This window comes from Hyla sarda, chromosome 11 (genome assembly GCF_029499605.1).
Source record: "Hyla sarda isolate aHylSar1 chromosome 11, aHylSar1.hap1, whole genome shotgun sequence".
Taxonomy (NCBI): Eukaryota; Metazoa; Chordata; class Amphibia; order Anura; family Hylidae; genus Hyla; species Hyla sarda.
This window is the reverse complement of record NC_079199.1, coordinates 70,888,158-70,903,031: the sequence shown is the minus strand read 5'-3', so window position 1 is coordinate 70,903,031 and position 14,874 is coordinate 70,888,158. Positions and strand designations below refer to the sequence as shown.

At 42.4% G+C, this 14,874-nt stretch overlaps 1 protein-coding gene across 1 annotated transcript; it reads left to right on the top strand.

Moving 5' to 3' along the window:
* The first annotated feature begins 595 nt into the window (after window positions 1–595).
* Window positions 596–14,486, top strand: PRCC (proline rich mitotic checkpoint control factor). The gene is made up of 7 exons (XM_056547276.1): window positions 596–2,549; window positions 3,355–3,402; window positions 4,165–4,746; window positions 6,118–6,207; window positions 7,142–7,285; window positions 10,061–10,126; window positions 11,401–14,486. The coding sequence occupies exons 1-7, from the start codon at window positions 1,407–1,409 to the stop codon at window positions 11,485–11,487; spliced, it is 2,160 nt and encodes a 719-aa protein (XP_056403251.1). The 5' UTR covers window positions 596–1,406; the 3' UTR covers window positions 11,488–14,486.
* The last annotated feature ends 388 nt before the right edge of the window (window positions 14,487–14,874 follow it).

Genomic DNA, 14,874 nt, shown 5'->3' with positions numbered 1-14,874 from the left:
CAGTCCTAGGAAAGAGTCTCCTAGGACTGTATCTACCTTTTCTAGCTACGGGAGCACCTAAAAGCTGAACTAATTTATGCAGGATAAGTCATCAATTACCGCACCGAGAAGTTCGGGATGAATCGAATTTACTGTAAGTTCGCTCATCTCTAGTGGCAACCACTAGGAAGGCCAAACTGCAACTCCCAGAATGCCCAGACAGCCTTTGTAGTTTTGCAACACCTGGAGGGTCACACTTTGGAGACCACTGTTACAATGGTGCCCAAACGGTAGCCCTCCAGATGTTGCCAAACTACAACTCTCAGCATGCCTAGACTGCCCAGGCATGCTGGGATTTGTAGTTCTGTAACATCTGTCCCTTCAGATTTTGCAATTTTCATGAAATTTTTGAAAATTGCTGCTCTACTTTGATGCCCTCTAATTTTTTTCAAAAAGCTAAAATATGTCCATTTTATGATGCCAACATAAAGTGGACATATTGTATTTGTGAATAAAAATAAAATGTATTTTGAATATCCATTTTCCTTACAAGTAGAGGGCTTCAAAGTTAGAAAAATGCTAAATTTTCATGAAATTTTTGGGATTTTTCACCAAAAAAGGATGCAAGACGCCGAAAATTTACCACCAAAATAAAGTAGAATATGTCACGAAAAAACTCTCAGAATATTCGGTAAAAGCATTTTCGAGTTATTAATTCGTAAAGCTACTGTAGTCAGAATTGCGAAAAAGGGCTCAGTTCTTAAGGTGAAAAAGGGCTGCGTCCTTAAGGGGTTAAAAAACTCAAACATTAACCCCTTCCATATTAAAAGTTCACATCGTTCCCAGTTTCCTATTTTTCATATTAAAAGAATTTAAAACATGATATAATAAATATAACATGAAAGATCCATATGGACATAAGGCTGTCCGGGCATGCTGGGAGTTGTCATTTTGCAACATCTGGAGGTCCGCAGTTTGGAGACCACTATTTCATATTCATGACTATTATTACATTATGTACAAACACTGAATGTTTTAATTATTACTCCTACGTCAATGCATTCCATTATTATTACTGTTATTAGAAAATAAGCACAGCTCAGCTCTTGCTCCTAATATTAACTGTACACCAGGTATGTGACAGGTCGCAATGACATCTGGGAGTTGTAGTGTACTCCTTCAGTCACCAGGTAAATCCAATTCTAGACACCACAACTCCCATGATGCTTTTCGATCTCATTATCTGAATACCCCTCTTGTTGTCCCGCAATGGCTACTGGGAGATGTAGTCGCGGCGGGCGCCATCATGCTTAGCGGCCTGGAAGCAGTCTAGTAAGAATTTGGCGTTGCTGAGCGGGGAGCTTGTACGGAAAGTGCGCCGAGGCCTCAAGGCCGTCACACCGCCCTCCCCCTTCAAGGCTGCCGTCATGTCTTTAGTGGCTTACGCCAGCAGTGAGGAAAGCGACTCGGAGTCGGAGATGGCGCCGGAGTCTTCCGGGGGACTGCATACCAGCCTGCCCCCAACACGAAAGGACGTCACTTCTGGACATGCCGAAGCCTTGGGCTATAGTTCGGCGTATGCCCGCCAGTCACCGGGAGAGCAGGAGCAGCACAGTCCAGGATTTTACCCTCCCCCCGGAGTGTACGGACTCGGCTACCCGCCTGGCTATGCACCTCCGCCGCCGCCGAATTTTAGCTCCTCCTCGTATGGATCTCCAGGATATCCTAGCAGCCCAGGGTATGGTGGCTACAGCCACAGTAATCATGGGGGGCCCTCCTTTTCCACCTTAGGATATAGCCATCAAGGGCCCAATACCACCAACTTTCCACCTCCTGGTATGAACCTCCCCCCTCCACAGGGTGGACATGGTATGGCCCTCCTCCCACCTCATAGTGGACCAGGATTAAACCATCCACCTCCCCAAGGGGGTCCAAACATGAAAGTACCACCCCCTCAGGGGGGCTCAAACATGAACCTTCCACCTCCTCAGAGTGGTCCAGGCATGAACCACCACCTTCCTCCTCCTCCTCCAGGTGGTCCTGGTTTGAACCTTTCACTTCCCCCTCAAGGTTGTCCCAACATGAACCTTCCACCCCCTTCTCACACTAGCACTGGGTTGAATTTGCCTCCACCTCAAGGAGTTTCTGGACTATGCTTGCCCCCACCCCAGAACTCACATGGTTTGACACTGCCTCCCCCACAGAGCTGTTCTGGCTTAAACCTATCTACACCTCAGGGTAGCCTTGGTATGACCCTCTCTCCTTCTCCACAATCTGGTAATGGAAATCACTTGCCTCACCTGATGGGTGGCCACACAATGACCCTTCCACAGCCACAGGGTAGTGGAGGGGTTAACCTGCTGCCACCAACCAACAGTCCAGTGCTAAACATTCCTCCTCCTCAGCAGAGCTCACTGTCCTCTATGGCAGCCGAGCCACGAATTGCTTTACCTCCACCTAAAGTCTCTGGTCAAGGGATGAAGCTTCCACCACCAGAAAATGAAAATACAAAGCCGAAGAAGAGATTGGAGCCTGTGAAGATCAGCGTTCCTGAGTTGCGTGCAGCAGACGTAAGTATTGTTAAAAGAGGGCTGGATGCAATGTTTTGTTAAAGGGTAGCTCCCACCATCCTATTTTTATTTTATTTTTTGCTAGCCCGTTTCCCCCCCCCCCCCCCCCCCCCCACTACGGCACTAGCCCGTTCACTCCAACCCCCCCGCCCCGCATACACCGTTCCCTCATTACACTTGCAGTTACTGCAGAGTCCGGCAGTGGGCGTGCAGGCACAGCGGTGGCAACGAGGCGGCGATGTGCGGGAGGAGTGGCCTCCCAGCCAGTGGCCGGGGAGCCAATGTGCTCGCTCCCGCCTGTCTGATTGACAGGCAGGGAGCGAGTGCAGCCTAACTGAAAAAGGACTGATTGCCACTCCAAAATCAGTCCTTTTTCAGTGGCCGGTTTTTAAATGTAAATTAAACCTTTTTAATGAAAAAAATGATAATAAGTATATTAGAGATATGTTGTAGTACATAAGTACTACAACATATCAAAAAATAAAGTTGGTGACAGCGCCCACTTAAAATAATAATAATCAGGGTCCATTGCATTGAGGTCAGGAGTTGGACCCATCATACTCCACCTCCTTTTTATTGGCTATGATAGAGGAATAGAAACCTTACTGAAAATACCTGATGGACATGTTACAATATTATAAACATATTTGTGCAGATGTTGGAGGAAGGCTGCCCTCGGGACCACTGTTATACTGTACATGGGGTAATAGTAGGTCTGTGAAGAGTTCTGTGCCAAGTCACTGCCAGAGATTTGTGTTTTGTTTGCATGCCTTCTGACTAAAATCAGATACATTTCCTTCCACAGTCAGATTCTGATGAAGAGGAACCAAGCAGGAAGAAAAAGGCCAGCCAGGTAATGTATAAAGGTCCCATACACCCTCAATAGCTTTCATACACTTTTTTTGTTGCCCATGGCTGTTCCTCCTGAACCGCCCCACATTAATTCCATATCCATGCAATTTATTCTTCGAGCCTCTTTCCCTATGCATGCTCAGCTGGTTTCCATATTCTATACATGCACATTCTGCTTCTTCCCCAACACACATACTCAGCATGAACAAGTGTGCATGTAAGTTCAGTTTGGAGAGGGGAGTAGGCTGCATCCTATGAAAGGACCCTATACACATAAGATAGTTGTCTAGTTCCACAAAAATCTGATATGTAAGGGGGAGATTGATCAAAACTTGTGCAGAGGAAAACTTACCCAGTTGGCCATAGCAACCAATCAGATTGCTTCTTTCATTTTTAGGAAGGTCTGAAAAATGAAACAAGCAATCTGATTGGTTGCTATGGGCAACTAGACAACTTTTCCTCTGTACAGGTTTTGATAAATCTACCCCTAATATGAGGCCTTTACTCAAACTAAATCTACAAATATGTCTAACCTTAAAATTGACCTTTATGGCAACAATATCGCCCAGTAATTTCATTTAGACCTTAAATTAGTTCATGCTGTATTAAATTTCCTGGTGTATTTTATTTAAGGCGCATGTTTTTGTCCATAATCTTAGTTGTAAAATTACAAATGAGGAATTGAGTAAGAGCAGAAACTTGTCGTAATTTCTCTCACTCTTTTCTTCCTAACTCCTTTTTTCTATTTTATGTTGTTTTTCAGAGCACCAAGGAAGCCTTTGGTTTGTCTTCTTTACTCCCTCAACCAAAAAATGCCCCAGGAGGCGATTTTAAGCGTCAGCTTCTCCCTTATGCTTTTACAAAAAAGGTGTCTGAGGCTCCTAGTGATGCAAAGCTTTCCAAAGGGACTCCATTGTCTAAACCCAAGATTACTGCCATTCCTGAGATCTCCAACACTCCATCACCATCCGCTATCAAAGCGGCAGCAAAAAATGCAGCTCTGCAAGTCACTAAGCAAATCACCCAGGAGGAGGATGATGACAGTGATGATGAGTTGCATCAAGGCAATTTCTTCTCATTGTCAGAAGGCAAAGAGATTCCTCCTCTTCCTTCTTCTTCAGAACACTTTACATACCCGCTTCCTAGCATAAATGACGATGGACCGCCTGGGGTAGATCCTACTGAGCTGCAGAGTGATGCAGCAAATGCACCTTTGGAGTTCAAAACTGCAGCTGGTCAAGTGTCCAGCCAGCAATGGCCAGTCTCGTCTGGTGATGACTACAACAACCAAGAGTACAACCAGTATCCTGAATCCTCAAACTCATCAGAAGCCTCTTACTACTCAGTAGGTGCACAGATAAAGAGCAGTATGTCAATGTTGAATATATCCTGATTGGATGTCGTATAGCTTGTTTTTACAAAAGCGCTTGAAACGGTGCCACACAAAAAGTTGGTACATGAGATAAGAATGCTTAGTCCTGGGGGGGGGTAAGTAGCTGGCTCATTTATAGGAAAAAAGGGTGGATATCAAGGAGTGACTGTTACTAGTTTGATACCACAAGGGCCAGTTTTGGTTCCTATTCTTTGTAATATATGTATTAATGATCTTGTAGAGGGATTAAATATTAAAGTAGCAATCTTTGCAGATTATATTAAGCTCTGAAAAGTGCAATAGAAAACTGTGTACTGTTACAAATGGATCTGGATAGGTTGGAGTTTTGGGTTGGGAAGTGGCAGATGAGGTTCAACACTGATAAATGTAAGGTAATGCACACGGGGAAGAAAAATCCGGGCTGGGATTATGTATTAAATGGGAAAACCCTAAAGACAACTGACATAGGAGTCTTAGTTAACAGTAAATTTACCTATAGTGACCAGAGTCGGGCAGCTGCTGCCAAGGCAAATAAAATTATTGGGTGCATCAAAAGATGCCCACAACAAGGAAATAATTCTACCACTGTAGAAATCACTAGTCAGACCACACATAGAATACTGTGTACAGTACTGGGCACCAGTGTACAAGAAAGATATAGTGGAGCTGTAGAGGGTTCAGAGACGGGCAACCAGAGTAATGTGGGGAATGTGAGGACTACAGTATCCAGAAAGATTATCAGAATTGGGGTTATTTAGTTTAGAAAAAAGAAGGCTTAGGGGAGACCTAATAACTATGTATAAATATATCAGGGGGCCATACAGAGATCTCTCCCATGATCTATTTATACCCAGGACTGTATCTATAACAAGGGGGCATCCTCTACGTTTAGAGGAAAGAAGGTTTCTACACCAGCACAGACTGGGGTTCTTTACTGTAAGAGCAGTGAAACTGTGGAATTCTCTGCCTGAGGAGGTGGTCATGATGAACTCAATATAAGTGTTCAAAAGGGGCTAGACACATTTTTGTAGAGTAATAACGCTACAGGTTAAGGATACTAGATTTATAGGGGCAGAAGGTTGATCTAGAGATTTATTCTGACTGCCATATTGGAGTGGGGAAATCATTTTTGCCCTAGGATAGGGAAATTGGTATCGGCCTCAAGTTTTTTTTTTTTTTTTTTTTTTTTAGCCTTTCTCTGAATCAACACAGTAGGGACACAATAGAGATCTAAGCTGAACTTGTTCTGCTCTGTTTTTTTACAACCTTATAAACTATGTATCTTTAATTTTGCTGGTGCGAAAGTTGCTGCTTTTTAATCATGGTTTTTCTTATCGTCCATAGCAGGGATATTACGGCAGTGGGTATTACCAGGAGCAGCCATCATCCACACAAGACAGCATGGGCAGCGACTCCTTTATGGACGATGAAGCTGTAAGAGTTCCAGTTTCTCACCTTTTTAGGGATTAAGGAGTTTAAGCAATTTTTATAGATTTCTTGGTGCAGTGAAGTGTCTATTTCATCACTTATCATTGAGTTATAAGCATTACTATAATTTAAATTTACGTGAAACACTAAAGAAAAAAGCAGAATTGCATCTCCTCATTTTAATATTGGGGTGATCCCCAACAATCATTTAGTTTTTTTATAAGAGACAAAGTTTTCATTTGTCTAGTTAAAGTGTTCTCCTATGCTTCACTCCGTGACTCGTCACTTAAAGGGTTACTCGGCTCCCCAGCGTCCGGAACATTGTGTTCCGAACGCTGTGTGTGGTCTACCGTGTTCAGGCCCGCCCCTTCGTGACATCACGGCCTACCTCCTCAATAAAAGTCTATGGGAAGGGGGCACGATGGCTGCCACGCCCCCTTCCATAGACTTGCATTGATGGGGGTGGGACGTGATGGCGGGGCGTGACGTCACGACGGGGTGGGCATGGACACGGAAGTTTGGAACAATGTTTGGAACTCAATGTTCTGGATGCTGGGTAGCAGAGTAACCCTTTAATCTGTCTTATTGTGGAGACAGGCTCCTGCAGTGAGCTGAGGAGTAAAGTGCACAACTGCGTAGCATAGCTTCACCCAGCTATAAGAGATTGGTGGGGTCTCAGCCCCCCACCAATCTCTTATAGAGACAATGACCGATCAAACGTTTTTACTTGTCAGTGATATATTGAAGGTTTAACCTCTTTAATCTGAGGATCGTTGCCAAAGGTCAGACGCTGGCCAATCACTTAAAAAAAAAAAAAAAGGCATATCTTAGCTACGTGACATTATTTTAGAACATTGGCATATCTTTTAAGTTAATTTATGCTCTCTTTAAGTAACAAACATTATTTATATGTATTCGTGTATAATATTTATTATTGCAGTTTAAGCGGCTCCAGGGGAAGAGGAACCGGGGAAGAGAAGAAATAAATTTTGTTGAAATCAAAGGTGATGACCAGCTTAGCGGTAACCAGCAATGGCTGACTAAAGCTCTGACAGAAGAGAAAAACATGAAGTCCTTCAGCAAGGTAACGATAGGCAGTGTGTAGATAATGAATGTCAAAAGATTTTTTTATGTCTTTTCAAGGGCCCTTTTAAGCTTCTGTTAGCATCATGTAGGGGAAGACCTTGGTGGAGTGTTAAAATTGGTGGGACGATAGAATATTTCTCAATGAAGGGACATCAAGCTCTGTAAAGCATAGCTCTGAAAAAAGTCCAGACTCTAATGCTTCAGAAAATCAGAGGCCCCTTAAAGGGAATATGCCAGCTGCAGTCCACTTTGCAAACTGCTGACACCGTTAGCGCAAGAAGAAGTGATAGCTTTTATATATGTTTGTGTTTCCATAGCATAGAAAAATGCTTTTATTCTTTGGTGCCAAGTGTCAAAAAAAAGCATACAGAAGCCCCTGAAGTGCTTAGTGCTGGAATAACTCCTTGCTCCTCTCCCATCCCTATTCCTGCATGATTGAAGCTGATCCGTGCTTCCAAATCTGGCATCGTTACACACATTGTATGTGCAGAGCAGGAATGAAATTTGGAAACAGAGCTCAGCTTTAAGCTGACAATTCTTACAGGGAATCTTATAGGGAAGATACATTTATCGTGGAAAAGATGGGAAGCAGTTAATTAAGTAAAATAATCAGAAAAGTAAAGTGGTGTTTCCGTCTTGTAAAGAAATGTTTCACAACCAGTAGCCAAAAGTTGGGAAACATTGCTTTTCAGTGACAGCCCCGATCATCCTGAGGGATAGGAGTGAGATTGCAGTGCTGTGATTTCCTCCTATCCACTGCCATTAGTCAGAAATGAATTCTGACCAATGGCAGCACACGACAGGGGGTTGCCATGGAAACCCCCCTGCTCTGCCCACCACTGGATGTCGGGCAGAACGGGGGGAGAAGATGGCGGCCTGAACCTGTGCAGAAGATGCCGGGGGGACCGCCGATCATCGGTGGAGACTGCGGCGCAGGTAGGGAGGCGACGGTGGGGGGGCTGGGGAATGGAAGGGGGCAGTAAAGCGATCTTTACTGCTGCCCTTCTAGTGGTTGCCAAACTGCAACACCCAGCATGCCCAGACAGCCAAAGGGTATCTGGGCATGCTGGGAGTTGTAGTTTTGCAACATCTGGAGGGTCACAGTTTGGAGACCACTATTACAGTGGTGCCCAAACGGTAGCCCTCCAGATGTTGCCAAACTACAACTCTCAGCATGCCTAGACTGCCCAGGCATGCTGGGAGTTTTATCTGTCCCTTCAGATTTTGCAATTTTCATGAAAATTTTGAAAATTGCTGCTATACTTTGAAGCCCTCTAATTTTTTCAAAAAGTAAAAATATGTCCATTTTATGATGCCAACATAGGCATGGACATATTGTATTTGTGAATAAAAATAAAATTTTTTGGGAATATCCATTTTCCTAACAAGTAGATAGCTTCAAAGTTAGAAAAATGCAAAATTTTCGAAATTTTCATGTAACTTTGGGATTTTCCACCAAGAAAGGATGCAAGTAACGATGAAAATTTACCACCAAAATAAAGTAGAATATGTCACGAAAATAAAATCTCAGAATAATCTGTAAAAGCAAAGTGACGGTCAGAATTGCAAAAAATGGCTCCGCCCTTAAGGTGAAAATGAGCTGCATCCTTAAAGGAGAACTCCGGAATATAAAAATTGTCCCCGATACTGCCGGCAGTAAAAAAAAAAAAAAGCTGTACATACCTTCCTCGGCTCCCCCGGGGCCTCCAGTAACCGGCTCCGGTCTCCGCCACGATCGTCTTCCAGGTTGCCGGTGGTCGGAGAGTCTTACTGCGCTCAGCCAATCACCGGCCGCAGTGAAGTCCCGACTCGGCCGGCGATAGACTGAGCGGCAGTGTGACGTTTTCGGCCCCGGCAGCAGGTGCCGGTGTAGTGAAGAATTTTGTGTCCTGAAGCGTTCTCACACTGCCACTCAGCCTATCGCCGGCCGAGTCGGACTTCACTGTGGCTGGTGATTGGCTGAGCGCAGTATGATTCTCCGACCACCGGCAACCAGGAAGAGGATCACGGCGGAGATCTGAGCCAGTTACCGGAGGCCCCAGGGGAGCGGAGGAAGGTATGTACATCTTAATTTTTTTACTGCTGGCAGTATGGGGTACAATTTTTATATTCCGGAGTTCTCAGTTAAGGGGGAATTATCGGCAAGGTAATTACCGATACCGATAATGCCCAAAATCGTGATTATCTGCCGATACACGGTCGATCCCTAATGCAAATATGTTCCTTTGCACAATGGAGGCGGGAGACGGCTTTCCAAGCTTCCTTGACTTCTTGCTCTTCTATGCCCACCTCTTCTAGCTGAGTGCTCATGTGAGCACACTCTCATGTCACTAGGATTAGTGAAGATTAATGCGTATGCAGAGGATGGGTGATGGGCATATAAGAGGAAGGAAACAGGGAATCTTGAAAAGCCAGCCCCGCCTTCATTGAGCAAAGGGACATATCTGCCTACTAGCAATGGAGCCTGTACCTCCAAAATAGCTGGACCAATTTTTGTAAGTAATACTTTACTCAGGTTCACCCGCAGTATAACCCAGTGTATTGTGTTTGGGGCGCTTGAACCAGCTTTCATTTTTCTTTTACCATTAGGACATATTTGTCCTCTAAGTCTACCACTTTCTTAAAATGAAGGGGCCACAGCTCTGCTTTAGTACTAGCCACACGGCTGTGCAGGAAAATTGCAGCTGGCCCCCATAGACTTGGATTTCTGTATTTATATGTGTATATATTAGTATATATGTTTGTTTTTATTTTTATTTTTTTGACCCACTAGAAAAAAGGAGAACAGCCAACAGGACAGCAGAGGCGGAAGCATCAGATCACCTACCTAATCCACCAGGTAAATTCTGCACAGTACAGCAGCAAGGAGCATAATGGTGGCACAGTGCATTTGGGAGCCTTTAACTTTTTTTCATTTTGTTATGTTGCTTCCTTGAACTAAAATAAATAAAAAAATTATGTTTTCCCAGCATCATGCTGCAATCAGTGCCCTATAACGACAATGAAAAGGAAAAACTAAAATATTGTGTTGATGAAAGTATTCAAGGGGGGGGGGGGCCTCAACATAACAAAATGTGAATAAAGTCAGAGAGTCTGAAATCTTTCAGAATGCATTGTATTTAAATAATATAAATAAATTAGTTTTTGGGGTGATAACACAGCAGCACTACTATGGTGAAAATACTGCTCATTCTGAAATCGATGGGCTTTTGCATAGTGCATGGTGTATTGGGCTCTCAGTTAACACAAGCTGACCTTTAGAGATGAGCGAACTTACAGTAAATTCGATTCGTCACGAACTTCTCAGCTCGGCAGTTGATTACTTATCCTGCATAAATGAGTTCAGCTTTCAGGTGCTCCGGTGGGCTGGAAAAGGTGGATACAGTCCTAGGAAAGAGTCTCCTAGGACTGTATCCACCTTTTCCAGCCCACGGGAGCACCTGAAAGCTGAACTAATTTATGCAGGATAAGACATCGACTGCCGAGCCGAGAAGTTCGTGACGAATCGAATTTACTGTAAGTTCGCTCATCTCTACTGACCTTTTGCAGCCTCTGTAATTTTCATTTAACCACTTTGTGACATGCATCTTAAATCTGTCAGCAAGTAAAGGTCTCCATTCCTGCCATCTTATTACCCAGGGGCATGATGTAATAGGATAACAGTAAAAGCATAATATGGTGCAAAAGTATTGTAGTTTATGGAATAAAAAGTTGCATGTATCCAAAACTTGTATTTAAAAAAAAAAAAAAACAGCTCTGTTGATGTCAAAACTATTGTTAGATTTATTGTCTTTTTATTTATTTTTTTAATGTAGTATAGCATATCAAAAATATATAAATCTGGTATCCCTGTAATTGTATTCACCCATGAAATAGTTACTATGCCACTTACAATGCCATATAAAACCCAAAAAACTATATTACATTTTTTCCAAATCCATTCCACAAATAATTTTGCATTTTTCTGTACTTTGTATGGTAGCATAAAAAACTTGGCTCAACAAAATAAGCTTAACATGACTGTATTGATGGAAAAACATAAAAGTTATGGCTCTTGGAAGGGAAGGATGAAAAAAAATGATGTACTCATTTCTTACAAATTATTTCTTACAGGCAAAGGAGAGGGAACTGGAACTGAAAAACACTTGGTCTGACAATAAGATGAGCCGACGGCAGACCCAAGCAAAATATGGGTTTTAATGCCCTCAGCTGGGAGTGGTCTGGTTCAATCTCTCTACTTGCCAGAAATAAGAAACCATTTATTGCCAAGGAGACGGACATACATCCAGGCACCCCTCAACATTGTATTTCATCTGAATGTTATTACCTCCAGTTATGCCAGATTGTTATTTTTATAGATTATAGCTGGCACTGAAATGGTCTACTTGTATAGTGTGTGAATAACAGGACACAGTCTGTCAATGTAAAAGACCTTTCCAAATGTTCTTAAGCTTTTTTGTGGCCTGTTACTTAGTTGGTCTTAATCCTTTCCTTCAATTTCTAATCCTGGACTTTTTGTCTATTTTGCACATGGGAGGCAGCCAGTTTGTGGGACCCTTACGAACGTGTTCAAGCCCTCTTTAGGGTTTGCATGAATAATCTTTGACAGATCTTGGTTTGACTGTTAAAGGGGTTATCCAGGAAAAAACTTTATATATAATCAACTGTCTCCAGAAAGTTAAACAGATTTGTAAATTACTTCTATTAAAAAATCTTAATCCTTTCAGTACTTATGAGCTGCTGAAGTTGAGTTGTTCTTTTCTGTCTAAGTGCTCTCTGATGGCACGTGTCTCGGGAGCTGTCCAGAGTAGAAGCAAATTCCCATAGCAAACCTATTCTGCTCTGTGCAGTTCCTGAGACAAGCAGAGATGTCAGCAGAGAGCACTGTTTCCAGACAGATAAGAACAACTCAACTTAAGTAGCTGATAATTATTGGATGGATTAGGAATTTTTAATATAAGGAATTTACAAATCTGTAAAAAAAAAAAAAACTTTCTGGAGCCAGTTGATCTAAAAAACATTTTTTTTTTCCTGGAATACCCCTTTAATGAATAAGGGAGGGGTTGTAAAGTGTGGATCCACTTTATTTCATGAAGTAGACATATTTGAGTGTTATCAGGCTGTGTTCACATGGTTTGTTATCTGTATTTCAATTTTCTGAAGTTGCCATAAAAATGCTTTGGTTTTACCATAATTTGCAACATTACAGGAAAACTGCAGTGTTTTTGCCATAATTTGGTACAATTGAAGCAAAACTTCAACATGTGAACACAGCATCAAAGTGGACAATGCTTTTATATCCAATGACCAGAAGGCAAATGTGATGCCCTGGTTCAGGCTGAAGCTAGTGTGCGCAATCTACCAGGCTGACTGTGCATACACGTATGTCCACTCTCTTAGCATTGGCCATCAGGATTGATTGCTGGATGAGCATTTTGAAGATATTTAGCTTATAGACCCCCTCTATCATATTAGGATATGAAAGCTACAACTATGCCCACTGCTGGAGCACATACTAGTTGATGTTGGTGGGCATTTATTACAATGGTCATATTAGCATAAGCACAAATACCCCATAGTTATTCGAACTCTCTTCTAAAACCTCTCCTAAACTACAGTAAAAGCTCAGAAGTTATTCTGTAATCTTTCTTTCTACTTACTACTCAATTCTCTTGCTGTAACACCACAAACACAGTAGTGTAAGCAGCTATTAAATTGCTGAGCTTAGTTATCCTCTTTGTGTATCAGTATACTTAGTTTGGGGGCTGGCGACAAGGTAATGCAAGCGATTAGAAAAGTTAAAAGGAAAAATTACAGATTTGGAATCAGCATCTTTCGAAAGATTTACTAATTACTGTAGTTTCGGGGTGTTTGGGGGAGAGAGAGTCTCTAAGTTAATACTGAAATGAATTTAAAAAAAAATCTCACTTGCCCAGAACAAATCTGTGTTTTAATTTTCCTCATATCTAGTCCTCTTGTACAAAAATAGTAATACCTCATCATCTACTTCATCCAACACAGGTTATGGGTATAAGCATTTCTTCTTTTCACAACTTTTGAGAATGAGTTTAGAGAAATTTTCTTAAAGGAAATCTGTCACCTGCACTAACCTGTCAGTACAGACAGCTAGTGCAGGTGACACTGATGACAACGGTACTTACCTTGCCCCGTTCCGTGCAGTCGTTCTCTGGTATCTTCAGCTCCGGGCCTGGCTTGGAGCATGGGCGGAGCTTAGTGATGTCACCGCTGCTATTCGCTACCAGCAGGACCCAGCAGAGAACAGCAGTGGCAACGTCACTAAGCTCTGCCCATGCTCCAAGCTGGGCCCGGAGAAGATTACTGAAGAACGACTGTACGGAAGGGGAAAAGGTAAGTACAGTTGTCATCAGTGTTACCTGCATTATCTGTTGGTACCGACAGGTTAGTGTAGGTGACACTGGTGACAGATTTCTTTTAGGAGAACTTGCCATCTTCTCCTTTTTGCTGCTCCACCTGTGGGCCATGCTGAGGTGCTGCAAGGTATGCACCATCAGTTTACCATCCAAATTTAATTTTAGAAGGGCAATCTGGTTTTGCAGATGTTTACTGTGTCCTTTACAATACTCTTTAATGTGAATTAATAGTCCCTTATTTTGTGTACCTGCACTAGTGTGTGGAGGAGATGGAGTTTTATCAAAGCAGCTCCTTTTGCCCTTTGGATGTGCTCCAGACATCAATTAACCCCCCTCCATAATGGACTGATGCTGCTGACAAGCCATCCCCGGTGATACCACAAACTGTTTCTTGGGCAGACAAAAACCAGCTTGATAAACTCAGCTATTTTGTGATGTGAACTTTTGTAAATATTCAGAACTGTGTGTGTAAATATATATATATATATGTACACATTTTTTTCTCACCTTAAAACTGGCCCCTGTAGCTTTGGTCTAGCCCATAGGGTTTAAGGCCTGGAATTGTTTTAACATAAAAAATCTAGTTTGGATGAATGCTATACTAATAAAGTGTTAATTTTAAAGGTGCTGATATGTAAAAGGGACTCTGATTTCGATGAATACCATTGCCACAGAGGTAATAATTTGATAACTTTTTAGTGCAGTTCTTTAAAGTAAAGGTATCAATAGTCAAGGCTAAGCTATGTGATACCTAAGATCTACCATGAGATGGCACTATCGTTCTATTTCAAAATCTCAGATTTCATGCGAATCAGAGGGGCAGGTATTCAAAGAGTTTATCCAAAATGGAAAATCAGCCATGCTAAACTCATAGATCTATCCGTGGAAACATACCCAAAGGGTATGTTCACACTCCACCGTGTGAACATATCCTTTGGGTATGTTTTCACGGATAGATCTATGACTTTGGCATGGCTGATTTTCCATTTTGGATAAACTCTTTGAATATTCATGTCTGCTTGGAAATATAGACGGCAATGTATTTCCGAGCGCATTCTGCAGCAAGTATAAGGAAGTTTTTTTTTCTGCAGAGTTCTGCAAATTTCCACGGCAGATGTTTTCGCAGCGGAAATTCCACCATGTACACGGTGCAGTCGAATCCCATTGAAAATAATACGAGTCTGTCGCATCAATT